The 17,813-nt window shown below is 49.9% G+C and overlaps 1 protein-coding gene across 3 annotated transcripts in view; it reads right to left on the reverse strand.

Annotated features, from left to right (window-relative positions):
* The window catches only part of OTUD5 (OTU deubiquitinase 5), a 30,761-nt gene extending 15,101 nt beyond the window's left edge, over positions 1-15,660 (reverse strand). For 2 of the 3 annotated variants that reach the window (XM_075539448.1, XM_075539447.1), the window contains exons 1-2: positions 14,317-15,659; positions 5,089-5,182 (exon numbers count right to left, since the gene is read on the reverse strand). In XM_075539448.1, coding sequence (XP_075395563.1) covers positions 5,089-5,182; positions 14,317-14,913 — 691 coding nt within the window. In that variant the 5' untranslated portion in view covers positions 14,914-15,659. Of the gene's footprint in view, positions 1-5,088; positions 5,183-14,316 lie in introns of all 3 variants that reach the window. The other variant, XM_075539449.1, reaches the window with a different exon arrangement.
* Between the last annotated feature and the right edge of the window lie 2,153 nt (positions 15,661-17,813).

Genomic DNA, 17,813 nt, shown 5'->3' on the forward strand with positions numbered 1-17,813 from the left:
TAAAAGAGTCAAAACTGATCCAAGATTCATCCCTCCTAGTGCCGATGGTCCTTTAAGAGTGGGTATACTTCATGTCTCTAGACGCCATCACTATAAACTACACTCTCTTACGATCCATGAACACTATGGCCTCCACCTTGCCCAGAGACCATGGCCAGGGCCGGAGGTTTCTGCTGAGTCAACACCACATGGGAAGAGGGAGGGAGAAATGCAGACTCACGTTTCCAAGAGGCAGTTATCTGTGAATAGCAGAGGGAGGCTGGCTGGGGGCAGGACGGGCCACAGGACACCTCTGGGACTCAGTTCCCACCTCTACTCCACCCGAGCCTTCACTGAGGCAGCGGTTGGGGTAAAATCGGGCACAAGCAATAGAGATGTTGGTTCATATTTGGGACACCCAAATACCTCCAGCGGCAAAATGGAAAGTCAGCTGCTTCAGGATTCCCATGAGTACAGGACCACATGTTCCTAGATCATAGGTTCCCAAATTTATTTGGCCTACTGCCTCATTTTGATATATATATATATGTATGTATGTATAAATAAAAGATTACTCAGCACCCCGAGGGGGCAATTAACTTAATATACCACACCCCACAACCCACGATAAAAGTAGCCTGCTTTTGCAGACCCCTGGCTCATTCCAATACCCCTCAGGGGGCAGGATCACCCACTTTGGGAAACACTATCCTAGATGGAGGAAGTAAGTTAGGTCCAGAGAGGACATGGACCACAGCCAAGGTCACCCAGACCACTGAAGACCAAGAAGCTATCTAGGGTTTATGGGATGGGGTCAGCAAAAGAATATGTCCTCAAATCCTGAGTTCCCATATCGGCTCTGCCACTGATGATGCAGAGGCATGTAATTTCCCTTTTCTTAAAAAAAAGTTTTATTGACATAGAATTCACATACCGTGTATATGTATACATATGTGTGTATGTATGTATATATGTGTGTGTGCATGTATATATATGTGTGTGTATATATATACATATATACACACACACACACGATATTGAATGAAGGGGGAAGTGCAGAGTGGAGACCCAAGGCCCAAGTGTCGGGCCAATGGAGATCCCCTCATAGAGGAGTTTAGGAGAGGAGATGGGTTAATTAGGGTGCGAGGTAGTGCCGATGAAGAACACAGCTTTTCCCCAGATCTGGATGCTTCCTCCCCCCAACTACCATGATCCGAATTCTACCTTGCAGGGCTGGATAGGGCAGAGGTTGTACATTGGTACATATGAGGGCTGGAGGCACAGGGAATCCAGGGTGGATGATACTTTCAGGACCAAAGGTGTGAGGGGCGATGCTGGGAGAGTGGAGGGTGAGTAGGTTGGAAAGGGGGAACTGATTACAAGGATCCACATGTGACCTCCTCTCTGGGAGAGGGACGGCAGAGAAGTGGGGGAAGGGAAGACTCTGGATAGGGCAAGATATGACAAAATAACTATGTATAAATTACCAAGGGCACATGAGGGAGGGGGGAGCGGGGAGGGAGGGGAGAAAAAAAAAGAGGACCTGATGCAAAGGGCTTAAGTGGAGAGCAAATGCTTTGAGAATGATTGGGGCAGGGAATGTATGGATGTACTCTATACAATTGATGTACGTATATGTATGGATTGTGATAAGAGTTGTATGAGTCCTTAATAAAATGTAAAAAAAGGAAAAGAGGAGAAAAAAAAAGGAAAATGATTAAGGCAAAGAATGTAGATGTGCTTTATACAATTGATGTATGTATATGTATGGATTGTGATAAGAGTTGTATGAGCCCCTAAGAAATTGTTTAAAAAAAAAGAATTCATATACCACACAATTCAATATGGTTTAAATATACTCAAAAGTTGTGTGATCCTTCACTTCCCTTTTTGGAGGGAAATCATCTCCATCATCTCACCTGTCTCATAGGATGACTGATTTTGCAAGTGAGCCTGAGCATCCAGCTCAATGCTCAGCACATAGTACAGGACAAGGAGCAGGAGTGCCCTCTATGTCTGAACTCCCCTAAGTTACAGGCTCTTTCTCCTCCTATTCAATGCACAGCAGCAGTTAAGAGCTCGCTGGACTTCTTACCAAACACTAGGATGTCTGCCACCTGTCCTTGCCCAGGCCAGGCGGAAAGCTGGTAGACAAAGTCTCCTCATCAGGCACTTGGACTGTGCACTCTGAACCCAAGGAAGCCGACAGACCGAGGAGCCACATATTTCTGGGGTGAGGCTAAGGGGCTTGTGAGGTTTTACAGAGAAAAGCCAAGGGCAGCCCAGGCAGGGGAAATGTGGTAGCCATAGTGCTGATAGGGAAAGGCGTTCAATTGGCCCCAATCAGCTCTTCCTGTAAGCCCAGGCCCCTTACTGGAAGGCCTCAATGGGGGCAGAGAGAAGAGCCAGGGTCGGTTTGAGGTGAATAGCTAAAAAGAAAGACACACACTACTTTTAATGTAAGTCACTGGACAAGCCAGGTCTTTACAATCTCTAAGTCTGCCTCAAAGATGGCCCAAGAGACCTAGATGCCCTTTACTGAGGAAAAGGGGTGGGGCCTACCCGACAGACCCCAAGTCCACTAATATCCCTATTATCCTACATAAAGCCTGATGTCTTTCTTCAGTACAAGGCAAGGCATATAAAAGGTCCTTTTCGTTATGTCCAAAATGCTCCTGCAACTTACCTACCTCCCAAGGAAACATCCCAGAAAGAATACAAACTTGAACTATAGGGAAGAATACTGGGGCCACTTCCAGCACAGCAGAGTCTACTTCAAAGCCTTCTGCCCATTCAACAAACATTTCTGACTCTGAGGTGCCCCTGAAAGCAGAGTTTGGGTGACCGTACCATGCCATTATTCCATGAAACGAGCCCTGGCAGTGCATTACTCAGCTGCTAGCCAGAGGCTGGCAGTTTGAACTCCCCAGCCACTCCACGGGAGACAGATGTGGCAGACTGCTTCCATAAATTACTATGTTGGCAACCATATGAGGCAGTTCTACTCTGTACTGCAGGGTCACTATGAGTCAGCATTGACTGACCAGCAATTGGCATTATTCTGTGAGGATCTTCCATGTGTTAGGCACTACCAGGTTTACCTTCATGCAATCCTAGGGTCTTTCATCTCGGCTACAGATGAGTAATCAGGCTCTATAAGGAAAAGCTACTTGCCCAAAGGTCATACTAAAAATTAGTAACACAGTCAGGAGTGGAGCCTAAGTTGGTCCAGCCTGCCAGCAGACATGAGCAGGTACCTACAGACCAAGAACAGCAGATCCGGAAGGGGCTCCAAGAAGCCTTCTAAATGAGTATCTCATAGAACGTCACACAGGAATGAAGTCAGGGACAGAACTAGAAGACACATCTTCCAACTCCCTGCTCAAAGCTCTTATTGGAGGCACATTTCCTTGGTAGATATTGGACACCCAAATACTTCCACCTTTCCCCGGACACGTAACACTCTACTGCATAACTGGTAAGGTCACAGATTCAAAGTGCCAGGGGCCTCAAAGATCTAGCTTAGACTGGCTATTAGACAGTGTCAAAGCTATCCACTTGTGGCATTCCTGTTACAGCAGCATCAGGTACCTAAGACAGACTTTAAAATCAGAAGAGCGGGTGCTGCCTGAACAGATACCCGACACGTGGAAGAAGTTTTGGAACTGGGTAATGAGTAGAGGCTGGGAAGTTTTAAGGTGCTTAATAGTAAGAGGCTACACTGCTTTGGGGGAAACTACTGGTGGAAATATGGACGCCAAATGCAATTCAAGCGAGGACTAGAAGGAAGTGAGGAGAGATGTAACACCAGAGAGCAGGCACCAGCAGAGAAATGGCAGTAGCAGAACCCCAGGAGGCTAGTGTGGGAACCAATCCAGGAGCAAATGAAACTTTCTGGCAGAGTAGGGTGCCTGTGAGCAATAGTCATTGGGGCAAGGCTTGCAGACCCACTGAGAGGTGAGCACCTTCAGGCCAACCAACACTGGCAGGCCGAGTGGGGTGCTTCTGGATAACGAGCTTTGTAGCATTTGCCAGAGCAGGGCAAAGGCCCAAGGGGCCAAGAGGTCAAGGAACCCAGAAGTAAAAGCTGAAGAAATAAGGTGCATGGGAAGCAAAGCTGCCATGGTCTCAACGGGTAAGACTACACTTCGGGATCTCAAAGGGCTACAGCCACAGCTTCCTAAGTTTCAAAGAGTCAGGTGCTCATCAATTGAGTTCTGGAGTGTGGGGCTGCCAATCACCAGTGCCAAGGAGACAGGGATGGGGCCAGAGCTGCTGAAAGGACAGAGCTGCCACGCTTAAGGGATAGAAGACCACGCCCTGGCAGAACTAGGCGGTGGGCCATTATTCAGCTAGACTAGGAGAATGGGACTGCCCAAAGCCAAGGGAGCAGCACTGCAATCCCAGCGAACCTGGAAGGTGCAGCTGAAGGCCAGGTATGAGAAGTCTCTGCCCAGAATCCAGAGAGCATGACCAACACCCAGACTCTGTGGAAGAGAGTTGATCTAAGAGAGGATTATTTTCAGGCCTTGAGAAACTAATGACTACTGTTCTCCTAGGTTTTTGACTTGCGTATTTCCATGATCCCTTCTTTCCCTCCACTTTCCCCACTGGTAGTGGAAATGTCTACCTTGCTCCACATTTTGGAATTGTCCTATTTTGTATTATGCGTTTGGTATCACAGGTTCACATATGAAGAATTATTCTACTGGAAGTTTTAGACTTGGGAGTTGACTTTAGACGTATGGGATATGATGGGGTGAGTCTGTTTTGCATGTGACGAGGACATAAAATTTGGAGGCCAAATTGTGTCCCCCTAAAATTGTGTATCAGCTTATTAGGTCAAGATTCTCCAGAGCTTGGCAATTACCGGTATATACAGATATAATTTGGAAAAAAGGCCCGGTGGTCTATTTCCAGAAAAACAGCCATCAAAATCCCTTTGGAGCACAGCTCTACTCTGACACACATGGAGTCCCCATGAACTGCAATCAACTCACTGGGAACCAGTTGTAGGACCAGCATACTCTGCCAACCCTAACCCAGGGGCTAGTCCTGTCAACTGAACACAGCAGCCCTTGGTCCTTGGGGGCTGAGGCAGAGACTTACCTACAGCCCGGAAGAGACAGGCACCGTCCTCCTTCATCTGTTTGATGATGAAACCCTTCTTGTCTCGCAGTGCCTTTTCAAACCAGTGTTCCTGCTGAAAGAAGTGATGGGGAAGTCAGCAACGAGGGGACCCGATGATTGACAAAACTAACACTCTCAGTCCATGCCTATGGAGCGCTGGAGACCCCTTATTTTAAGGAACCAGTCTGTACAGAAACTTCAAACTCAATCCCAGAGGGACCCCACTACTCTGAGACCAGAGGCCCTATCTGAAGCCATGGCTCCTCGGATTATTGGAGGCCCACATCTGGCAAGCAGCTGAGTGGAGAATCTGGTTCTACTTTAAGGAGCTTCACTCCAATCCCCTTGGGGCCGGATTAGAGAAGATAGGAGTGATTGTTAAGATGCCACATCTGGAGTCTCACATATATCTATAGTTAAGAAATCCCAAGATATGTTGAACAAGGCAAAAAAAGTAGACAATGAGCGCTCCTGTTTGTGATTAAATACATTTAACGTGTGTGTCTGTGTGTGCGTGCACGCAGTGGGTTAAGCAGTGAACTGCTGACAAAAAGATAAGCGGTTGGAACCCACCAGCCACTCCATGGAAGATGAAGCAATCTGCCTCGGGAAAGACAGAGAGCCTCAGAAACACTACAGAACTGTCCAAAGTCGGCATGGACTCAAGAGCAGTGGGTGGTGGTGCATGCATGTAGGTATCCACACGACATGGGAAAGCTAGTCAACAAAATGTTATCCTTACCTGTGGACATTATGGGTGCTGCTAGTAAAGTTTGACTCCACCGCCTTCTTGATAAAGATATACAACCTGTCACCCCAAATTCCAAACCCGAGAAAGCTCAGAAAGCAAGTCTTTAGCGCATTTGCATCATAAGCCTGATTGAAACTGACACTAATCTACATATTCCATGTGAAGGTAGTCAAACATTTCCGTGTGGGATTATGAGGTGCTGCCACAGACCCCAACTGTGGCCTTACATAGTACACAGTATATGGGAGGCACGAGGGTCAGACTGTGAGGGCACGAATCATTTTAAAGGCGATTTGACCATGGGGGAATGGGAATGTTCTAAAATTGATGCGAGGGGTGATTGTACTATTCTCTGTGATATGATTGATCTACTGAATTATGATATATAAATCACTTGCAAATAAAACTGCTGGAAAAAATACACAGTAAACACACCAGTCGACCTTTCTAAATTCTTAATTTTTCCCAGATTCCAAAGCCAATCTCAACCAAAAGGTTTGAATTAAATGAACCTATACACGTGTTTTCAGATGATTTCAGATCTCTCAAAAAAATCACAAAAACCAAACAACAAACCAGACCTGACCATGTATCACTTAAAACCCATTTTCCAATTCAAAACAAAACAGTAAGGAGTAGCTCTCTCTCAGGCCCCTCATGCCCTCTGCTGGCCAACAGAAGCAGCCACCAGCCTGATGCTGCATCAGGATAGGTGACGGCCAACAAGGATCTCAAACCTGCTTGCTGGGACCACCACCCCAACTCAGGGATTTACAGCATCCAGGCTAATGCAGAGCAAACAGAAGGAATCACCTCACAAGGCCAGACCTCTTATTCCTGGGAAAATTTGGAAAACATGTTTCGAAGGCCAACAAGTCTGGATTGAAACCACCCACTTGCCGCATGAGTTCAAGTAAGCTGTCTACATGCTCCAAGCCGCAGTTTCCTCCCACACAGGGCCCTATGAGCTACTTGACAGAGATGTCCAGCAGCTCAGGGTGGTGCATAAGGCGGCTTGGTGAAGAGTGCACCATCTGCTGGGGAAATGGCGAGATGATGATGTCTAAGTGCACAGCCCTCAGGAAGGGCTGAGTGGCTGGACAAGAGAAGATGAAGAAGGCATGACACAAGGGAAACCCAATCAGCCCCATACTCCAGGAAGGTGTGGCTGGATTTCCACAGATGACAAAGGCATTTGGCAGCCCTTTAATGGGCTTCCGTGGGCAGTACAGACACTCCTATTTGAGTTCAACATTCCAGTGACATGGGGGCCCCTCCAGCTCTGGAGTCTGTGAAATAGACTAGCACACTCCAGTCAGTTGCCACCAAGTCCACCCCAACTGCCTGCAGGTTCAACCACCCCCTGGCACCATGGGGTATGCCCCCGTCAATTTTCCATGCCTACTTGATTTGAGATGACCTGCTCCAGGTTGCAGGAGTCTCCGGTCAGAAGTTTGCACCTATGACTACACCCGTAGACTAGACAGAAGTTCTAAAAGCAAAAACCACAAAGAAGGCCCTAGCAAATTCCTGGCTTCAGGTGTACCAGGAAAAGAGCTAGAGAGGGGAACAGGACATCCAAGAGAGTGGTTACTGAGTGAGTCAGGCCCTGGGGTAGGCAATGAGGCTGGAGACAGGAATCAGATAAGGTCTTTTCCCTCAGTAAGTTCACCAACTGGTAAAGGAGGGACAGGGAAACAGCAACGATGACACAAAGTGGAGCTGGGCCCCAGAAGAGGTAAATGAAGGGGTGCTATGAAACATACAGGGAAGGAGCCTGACCCATCCCTGAGGACTGGCACTGGTACCACCTGAGCAAAAGATTTTAACAGCAAGAGCCCAAGAAATGCTTATTAACTGGATGCAAAAGGAAGCCACTTCTGCCACAAAGCGCCAGGAATGCCCTGGACCCCCCTAAGGAGGTCAGCTGGGTTAAATTCCTGGGTAGAACTAGGCAGATAAGCTGAGCACTGCCAGGAAGATGTGCTATTAGTCTGTCCCATGCCAGGTGACAAGGTAAAAGGTGACCTCATTTAATGATCCTTACCATGACTCCATGTGGAAAAAAGAATAGTTCCCATTTTACAAAGGCAGACAGCTTGGTCTTGGGCACCACCAAAGCCTGGTCTAGAGTCAGCAGAGAGGGTGGGGAGACTCTCCTGAGCTGCTGACTGAAGACCTGGCAGCTCATCCTGGGTAAAAACTTGCTATGCCCTTAACAAGGAAGGAGGCCCTTACACAAATAGAGCTTGAGTCCTGGACAGCCAGATTGAGATTTTGGGCTTGGGACTGGATACCAGACTCCTGACCACCTCTGGTACCAGCAGCCTAGAGAGCTTGGACTCTGGTGGAAATCCCTCCTCTCTCCCGCTGCCGGGGTTAGGGAAAACTAGCCAGCCCTAGGGCTCCAGAAAAGGTTCAGGGAATCACCAGGAGTTCCTTGCCTACTCTTCCCTGTCCCCAAGCTGGGCAGGAGACTTTTAAGAGGAATCTGAAAGAAAGGGCAAGCTTAGGAGTTATTCAGCAGGGAAGGATTGAGAGGTAGCCTGGCTTTAAAAATATTTAAGCTAAATCAATGCCTGGCCTAAGAAAGTCTAGTTCAAGCCCTGAATATTGCAAGCACATCTTTGTGCCTCCATAAAAGGGCAAGGGAGAGCTCCCTAACCCCAGGGGGTCCCAGGCCCTGAGATGACAACCTGCCACCTAATAGTACAGAAGTCCAGGTGCAGTCAGAGCAGGCTGTGGGGCCTGACAGACCAGTTCCAATCCCACCTCTGCCAGTTATTGGCCATGTGATGAACTGCTCTGAGCCACTTCCCCAATCAGTGAAATGGGGACAGCAAGCCTCCCAATCCTAGGGAGAGCAGCAGACTCCAATATTACAAGGCTCTGTGCAGAACACTGAATGAGTTCCCTTCCTTTCCCTGGAAGAGAACAAGAGCATGCATGTAGCAGATAGATTCTAAAGCCTCTGGAGAGCACCTTGACTTCAGCCCCCTCCGACGATTGCTTTAAGGCACCCTGTGTGTGGTCATTTGTCACAGTGGTCATGGAAAACGAATACGCTCTCCTTGTAGTGCCTCCCTGGTGTTCGTCTGATCTCTCAGGCTGTAAGCAACTTGGGATGTCTCCCATTCTGCAGGAGCCATCTCCCTAGCATTCCTCCCAGGGAAAGGGGTCGAATTTAGACAGCAGGGTTTGGATCCCCACCCACCTATCCCCGCTCCCGGGCCACTAGTCTGGGAAGCCTTTGGATCCTGCTTGGATGAATGAGCTATCACTGAATGGGAGAGGGGGCAGGGCAAAGCTACAGATGCCTTCCCATAGTCCATAGCCAAGAGGTGCTTAGTATTCTGGGCATCACAGCTCTGCTTCAGCAACCCTGGTGCCAAGACCATCCCTCTCCTCCCGAACACTGGTTGGGTTCCACAGGTCAAACACGGACAATCCATTCAATAGGAAATAGACATGCTGCTCTAGGCAGACCAATCCAAGCCTACCTGGGCAGAAGAATAAGAAGTGGAAGGTAAGGCCCCACATATGGACTACTGAAGAAAGATTAAAATCCTGTGGTCCTATCATCCAGCAAGAAAAAGAAACGAAGAACTGATGCATGAAACATACATGAACCTTGAAAACCAGCTAATGATAGGAGCCATGTCATTAAGGGACACATATGGTCTGCCTCCACGTATGCAAAATGTCAAGAAAGTCCACTCGCCATTTCCAAGGGCTGGGAGAAGGTAAAGGGATTGGAAGACGATGGCTAACGAGTATGAGGGCTCTTTCAGAGCGAGGCAATGTCCTAAAATTGGTGGTAGTGATGGATGCGCAGCTCTATGAAGATATGAAGCCACTGAATTGTACACTTCATATAGGTGAATTAGATAGTACACTAATTATAATTAAGCTGTTAAAAAAATCCCCAAGCCTAAGGACCGAACATTTTGATCAAAGAGTCTATTGAAGAATCTTTGATCCAAAGGATGGAAATGCAGAACAGAATTTAATATTCTTATTGAATCCAGACTTTCTAGAACAACGGTTCTCAACCTGTAGGTCGAGACCCCCGTGGGGGTGAAGGATCCTTTCACAGGGGTCACCCGATTCCTAACAGTAGCAAAATGAGTTCTGAAGTAGCAATGACAATGTTATGGTTGGGAGTCCCCACCACATGAGGAACTGCATTAAAGGGTCGCGGCATGAGGAAGGTGGAGAATCACTGCTCTAGAACCACAGAGGCTAGACGAACCTGACACAGCTGCCCTGAGATCGTTGAACCTTAGACCCAAAATTTCCCCTACAATGCTTACCTTAATTAAAGAAGGTCTGCCTTCAGTACTGTGCTCTTTTTAAAGAGAACAAATTGACAACAGGAACTAGAGAGGTTAAGAGAAAAAACTGGGGGGGAGGGGCGGCAGTGAGCTCATGTTTATGGAGGAGTAATTCAGAAGAGGGTGAGAATTGTTGTGCATTTGAAGAATGCACTGGTGTATAGTTGGCTCTGCACGTTCAACAAAATAATGTACTTAATAAAACAAACCCAAGGGCCTATAGACCAGTTAGGAAGGAGGAATGAAAACAGGGCTTGGAACTTCAAAGCACAGACCCCCAAAATACACATCCCCCCAAGTCAAGATTCCACTTACAACTTTTGCAGGGGGTGTGGGTGGAGCACAGGAAATTGAAGAGATTAGGCCTTGCTTCAGAGTTGGATGAATCACTAGATCCATGTGTCCAATCTCCCTCCTCAAGGCTACCCACTGTATGGACAGAGAAACTGAGGCCCAGAACAGGGTCTAAGTCATACTAAAGTTAAGTGCAGACACAAGACTCAAACCCCAGCTTGCCTGGGCAGAGATCCCTGCCTGCTGGCTTCCCACTAACTAACTAGCTACCCAATTCCAGAAAAGTCCAAGGAGTCTGCAGATTTTCTAAATGACAAATGATGGGTCTTTACTACCAGAGATAGGTCACAAAGGGTAGGCAAAGGCTCCTATATAGGCTGAACCAAGATGGTCTTGCGGAAAAGTCCATCCTAGGAAAAAGGAAAAAACAGCCAAGGCTCAAGATGGACAAAGTCAAGTATTAACACCCAGTAACCCCGGGCATGGGTGAACTTCTGCACAAGAGGGGAAATAAATTTTCTACAGCTATAAAGCAGCTAAAAGCAAGAGGCACACTAAGGTCTGAACTCAAGCATGACCAACTCCAAAGCCCCAAAAAACCTCACAAATAACCCTCCCTCCACACCATCCAATCCCAGTGGACTGTTCACTAAATCAGTTACCACTCCCCACCCCACCCCACCCCAAATCACTGTCCACCAAGCCTGGTTGCCAGGGAAGGGAACAGTGGGGAAGAACCCAGCTCTTTCTCAAGACACCATCCTTCATCACTTTCAGGTCCTGGGAGTTTGAGAGTTCCTAAAATGTTAAAGGCAAGTACCTATGTGACTGCTGTGGAAACTGAGGCCCAGAGCCCCAACAGAGCCAGAGTTGAAAACCAGGTATCCTGGCTACAGAGATACCCCCAGCATCTTCAACGGATGGCCCACCTCAGCAAACGTGGCTCCTCTTAAAGAACTCTCTGAGATACCCAAGCTCAGGATGCTTCCAAGCCATCCTTTCCACTGGGTAGGCTTTCAGCAAGGCAGTCATATCTGGGAAAGGAAATCCCTAAAATTACCACCTCCCCAGCACCGCAACCCCAGATTTACCAGCAGGGCTCCTAAAGGGAGTAGGGATACATTCACAGCATCGGGACAAACAGGAATCAGAAGAGGCACCATACTCACCATCCTGGCTTCCCCTCAACAAAATTCTCCTTTCCCAAAAGGCCCAATTGGATGGACTCGACTATGAATTCACCCTCCCACCCGCAATAACAGTTCAGGACCAAGACTGGGGCAAAGAATCTCCTCTCTTCTCATCCTCAGATGGTCCCAAGTTAAAACAGCTGAGGCAGGAGGTAGAAAGAGAAGCATTTTCTTCCTCTCTTGCTCTAAGAAGTGAGAGAACAGGTAGTTTCTCCTTCACTGTTGGGGGTTCACAAGGCCACCATTCGTACAGAGAGGTGGAAGGGAGGCACTCCAGCTTGGGAGATAGATGCCTGGGAGGTATAAAGGGTTTACCAAGTCACCATACAGCACAGGACCTTCTTCCTCTCTGCCCCTGTGACCTGAGGTGTATCTTGCCCAATTTCTTTTAGGGGGAACAGGCTGAATTTACCCCAGCCAGAGAAGAAAGCATTCCTGGTCTTCATCCTGCGGGTCCAGATGAATTCCCTTACCAGAAGTAACAATGAGAGGCAGGACGAGAACAAAGACACAGGGCTCAAGACCAGGCACATATCCAACACATTAACATTTGTTTACCTGCGCCAAAGGGGAAAGCAAAGTGGGCAGAGAATTTCCCTAGAGTGGAGATGTCCCAAACACGTCTGTCTGTGGGAAGGACAAAAACTTGCCAAAAAGGGTTACACTATTTCACCGACCCTGGGAGTAAGTGGGAGGCAAGCATAGTTGGAGCAAGGACTTTTCATTCCTGAGACAAGGGGTCTCAGGCTTGAGGGGACTCAAGGTATAGAATTCTTATGACCCTGAAGTGGCACTGTGGTCCTTCTGTGCAATAGGGGAGGCCTCAGGTCACCTTGAGGAGGACCTCATCTCCCTGGTGAGAAAGGCTCACCTAGCAGGGAGATTCATACCCAACAAAAGCTGAGGCCTCAACCCCTAAGACAGTCCCTTGCCCCAGACGAAAAGCTGGGGTCTCTGGGAAGAGGCTCAAATCTTTGCCTCAACATCCTACCCTGTCCATGTCACCAAGGGGGGGTGGTGTGGTGCTTCCTCAGGACTCATTTCAGCCTGGGGATGGCTTAGGCCCAAGTCCTCAAAGCAGAAAATCATGTCTCCAAGGATCCCAAGGTGGGAGAGGTATCTCAAAGGGAAGTTCACACCCATGGGAGGAGACTCCATGCCTCTAGGGGAGAGGGCGTCTCCTGTTCCTGAGGGGAACTTCAAGTCCCTTGAGAGGTAGGTACATGCCTTGCCTGCAGACACACCCACCACAGGGATATGTATGACCCTTCTCACCCTGGGGAGAAAGCTCAAGTCTGTGTGAAGTGCTTGGTGGTGAGGTTGTTTCAGGTCTCTGGCCCTAAATGAAGAGGAACTTAGGCTCTTGAGAGAAGCGCGGGAAAGACTTAAGCACCATCCCTGAGACTTCATGCTGTACACATTCCTTGAAAAGTGACCTCGGCAGGGGTCTTCTATCCCTACCAATAACCTCAGGCCCTTGGGGCAGAGAACCTCAGGCTCCTGTTAATTGGGGATGGAGGCAGGGATAATATCCCTATAGTGTATTTCAGTCCCTTATAGTCAGGGCAAAGAGACTCATGTAGATACCAATCCTTGAGGACAAAGTTCCCCTGAAGAGACCCGGCCTTAAAAAACAAAACAAAACCAGTTCATAAGCAGGAAAGCCTTAAGCCCCAGGAGCCAAAACAGTGTAGGGACAGGGGACGAGGGGCCTAGCCCTTAAAAGAAGCTTAAGCTCCTGCTGGAGAGACTCAGACCTTTGTACGCAAGCAAGGAGGTCTCAAGCCACTGAGGGTAAGCACAGATCCTTGTCAGGGGATGAGTCTCACGGACCTGGACCTGAGTAGTCTTAACTCGTGGGGGTCAGTTTTGGCCCACGACCTCACAGAGGGGAATCTTATCTCTCTTCAAGGACAAGTCCTAAATCCCAGCTCAGATGCTTACCTCCAGCGGGCACGTTATGTCAGGTTGAGAAGCCCATTGCTTGGTGAGCCCGAGCCTCATTCCCTGCAGAAAGTAACTTACTCCATGCAGTGTGTCTCAGCCCCCGAACCTGTTTAGAGCCTCTGAAAATGCTCAGAACCTTCTGTGGGTTCCCTGGAGAAGTTGGTGCACCGATGGAGCAGTGGCTGCTACGATTTGAACCCACCAGCCACTCCCCGGGACAGTCTGCGACCATCATGATTTCAGTCCTGGAAAACCCTCCTGGCACTTTTGCTCAGTCATTAAGAGTTCAGAATCACCATCAACCATTTCCAGGCAGTGAGTTGAGGGAGTGTCCCAGACTCCAATTCGAGAGGAAAAAGGAGCTCAAGCCCTTGAACACACACCTAGGTTCCCCACCCCCACGTGACTGTCTCTCCTTTGGAGGGACACCACGAGGTCCCTGGATGTGGAATTACTACTCTGGGTCTCATAAAGGGCCTCGGATCCCATCTTTAAGTCCCCCACCACCTCTGGAGGCACTAATTCCAGTTCCAGCGTAAAAGGTGTAACACATTTCTTCCAAAGAAAGGATTGTCAGGCCCCCAAAGGCCTAAGTCCCTTGGCATTTTTTCAAACAGCATATTCCTTGGGTCCCTGGCCAATGTGAGGAGCCCACCTACCACACCACCCTTCTTTCCTCTTGGCACCTTACCTGCTCAACAGTGGCAGGGTCCATGGCCTCGATGCGCGCAGCAGCCGTTTCGTACTCATCCTCGCTGTTGTAGCCCGCACCGACCTCCTCCCGCTCAGGACTACCGCCGCCAACTGCGCCAACCCCGGGGGCTTGGCGGCGCCGCTTGCTGTGCCCTGGCCCAGAGCAGCAGCTGCCCACACCTACAGTACCACCCACGCCCACCACCACACCCGTTGCACCCACACCCGCCGCCGCGGCTCCCAGCGCGTCACCCGGACCACCTCCGGGACCTCCAGGGCCTCCGCATGGAGGTGGAGAGGCCTGTTGCGGTCGAGGACCTGCCACTGCGCCCGGGGGTACGGTGAGCGCCCAGCGGTGAAGTGCTCCGGGTGGTCCTGGTAGCGGACCCTGGGGCGGTGGTGAGGCCCGGGAACGAGCCCCTACGACGCCCGAGTCACGGTCACGGTCGCCGCCGCCCACGCCCGGGCCGCCGCCGCCGCCCACGCCCACACCCCCGCCGCGGCGTGGCGCTGGGGGCAGTGGGCCGGGCGGCGGCGACTCGTTGGTGGTGTCGGCGTCGGGAGGCGGCGGCTTCTTTTTGGGGAGAATAGTCATGGCGGTAGCGCCGAGCAGCCCCCAGCAAACCCGGCGCGAGGCACGCTGGGAGAGAACCCGGATGCGGCGGGAGGTGGCGGGGGAAGGCTACTGTGGTGCGCTAAGCACGTCGGGAACGGCAGAACCCGGATAAAAGGTTTGAGAATCCTCGGCGGCGCACAGATCACGCGGGGTGGGGGGAGAATCTGGATGCGAAGCCCAAGACGAAGGTACCGTAGCGAGTTTCTGGCAGCCTTCTCTCGAAGTCCAGCAAGATTCGATATGTCCCTTCCGGCCTTCGGCTTCGAACCAAAACAAGCACCTCTTCGCCCCGCCTCCTGGCGGGTTCTGAAACTACCGGGTGGGGCCCGGCGCCGCAGCGCACGCACGCCAGCACGGCCCCGCCCTCCCGTTCGGAAGTACGTGGGTAAATTCGCCGCCGCCGCCGCCACAACAATTGAAAGCACCAACCAATCCGAGCAGCTGCGCGGAGCCTCCCTGGTGCCCACGGACCAATCAGGAGCGAGCGCTTACCCTCTTGTGCCCTCCGCCTTAGATACCAGTAAAAGTCGATACCCTCGTTTCCTGCCTTTCTTTTCGTCGGCCGATCCCGGTCTTCGCTCCTTCCCTGAGGCTCGGACTTGCAGCGTGGGTAACTGCGAGAAGCTTGCGCGGCCTACTCCTCGCACAGAGCTCCTCCCCTCCGCGCTTCCAATTTGGCCGCAGTCAGCTGGACTGACTGGAAAATAGCAACACTTCGAGAGCAGAGCATTCCCTAGTAGCGTCAGTTCCGGTCCCGCCCACCTGCCAATCCCCTGGAGCAGAGAGGCGGGCGCAGCTTCATCCTGGCAACACACCGGCTTTTGCGCTGATTGGTATTGGTTAAGAGGCCATCACTAACGCTGGACGGGCCAACCGTGGGACAGATACAGTCTGTGGGTGTTTGGGAAGCAAACACGCCTTCTTTGGCACCACCACGCACTCGCCCTCACGTTGACCTCCCTGTTCCAATAGCTAGTGCGCAAGCTTTTTTCCTCCGTTTCCTGGGTCTAGCACTAGAAGAAAGGTTGACTGTGGGAACCCACGGGCCGCTCTGCAGAACAGAAACGTGTTAGGTCAAACATTTACAGCCACGGGAGCGATGAGGGCAGTTCTATTCTCCCCTATAGGATTGCTATGAATCTGGATTCACTCAAGCGCACACAACAGGTGAAATTTTCACAAAACAGCTCTGTCCCCAGCCAGCGTCTGGCGATGGAGTTTACAAAATTCTTGCCTTTGAGTGGCTGGAGAGCTGCAAGCTAATCCAACCTCTGCCCTTCCTTCCGGATGATCTTTGTCATTTAACAACACCCCTCCCCCTCCTTCTAATTCCCGTGTCTCTGTAAAATGGCAATAACATCCCAAATTTCTCAAAGTGACTATTAGAGATCAGTGCTTATTAAGAACATCATGACAAGCCTGGCACATAGGTGGTGCAGTGGGAAAATCCCCCGCTTTGGAGTCAGGAAGACCTCTTCCGGGACTGGATGGGCCATTATACCGGCTATGCAACCAGCTAAGACAAGTCAATTAGGTCTTTTGCCCATGTGTAAAATGGGAATAATGCCTACCTAGACTCCTTCGAGGGGTAATTATGGGGCTCTCAAATGTGCTCATGAGCCAAATAGGTGTTGTGAGAGGCGAGGGGTCACTGTCAGTCTAATAACCAAGCCACACAACAGGGTTGGCAGAGAGACGCTTTAGAAAGTTCTCTGGTTGCCACCCATCCATCTCCTATTAGATTTTCCCTGAAAAATGGCAGTAATAAATAGACTCGAATAGATTTTCGACTCTGGCAAACAGTTACAGCCTTGAAACCCCTAGGGGCAGTTCTACCCTGTCATGTAGTGTCACTGGGTCAGAATGGACTCAATAGCAGTGAGTTTGGTTTGGTTTGAGTGGTGTATTCTGCTCATGAGAGTTAATGAGATAAGCGGATTCAGTAGACCTATTGTGTCCAGGAAACTGTGCCAAATGTCTACGTACTTTATAGCATTGGATCTTCTCACCATTTGTCCAACGCTACCCATCTAAAACAACTCAATGGTCGTGGCTAACTTACTATGTGACAGGCAATGTGTGCTAACCACTTTTATGTTCCCTTTGACAGTCCATGGCCCACCCAGCTAGTGCCCAAACCAGAAAGCCGAGAGTCAACTTTGATTATCCCCTCTTCTTCAATTACCACATGCCTCCCAAGTCCTGCCCATTCTGCTGCCCAAATCCCCCGACTTCACTACACTACCCACGTCCAAGTCACTACTGCCTATCAGAAAAGCCTGCTCACTATGCTTCCCACATGAAGGACTATTTCTCCACATTCTCCACAGCCAGAATGATCCTTCTGAGGCAAGCCGCATCATGATCTTTCCCCATCTATAAGCTTCCAGAGGTCCCCCCTATCCTTAGGAGCAAACCACAAATCATATCGTTTCAAAGTTTTGTGATCTGACCTACCTCCATACCCTTTACCCTCACCTCAGCCTTTCTCCCCCCAGCCAGACGGAACTACTTTCAGTTCCCCAAATGCCTCAGCACGCCCCCTCACATGCACGTCATTGCCGTGCTGTTCCCTCCACCCCAAACATTTTCACCGCTTTGTCTTTTGCCTGGTTAACTCCAACACACTCTTTATGTGTCACTTAGGGTCTCTTGCCATCTACCTGCTCCTCCAACCCATTGGTCTTAGTGCTACAACCCTATTCTGTTGCTCTTGCTGTTAGGCACCTGCACATCCATTCAGACTCAGAGCGATCCTGTGTACAGTAGAAGGAAACACTGCGTGGGTCTGTGCCAAGCACTATATTTTATTCGTTAACTGTCTTCCTTCCATGTTCGACCCTGTAAGTCTGTGCCTCTGGGACTAGCATATGGTACAC

This window comes from Tenrec ecaudatus, chromosome X (genome assembly GCF_050624435.1).
Source record: "Tenrec ecaudatus isolate mTenEca1 chromosome X, mTenEca1.hap1, whole genome shotgun sequence".
NCBI lineage: Eukaryota > Metazoa > Chordata > Mammalia > Afrosoricida > Tenrecidae > Tenrec > Tenrec ecaudatus.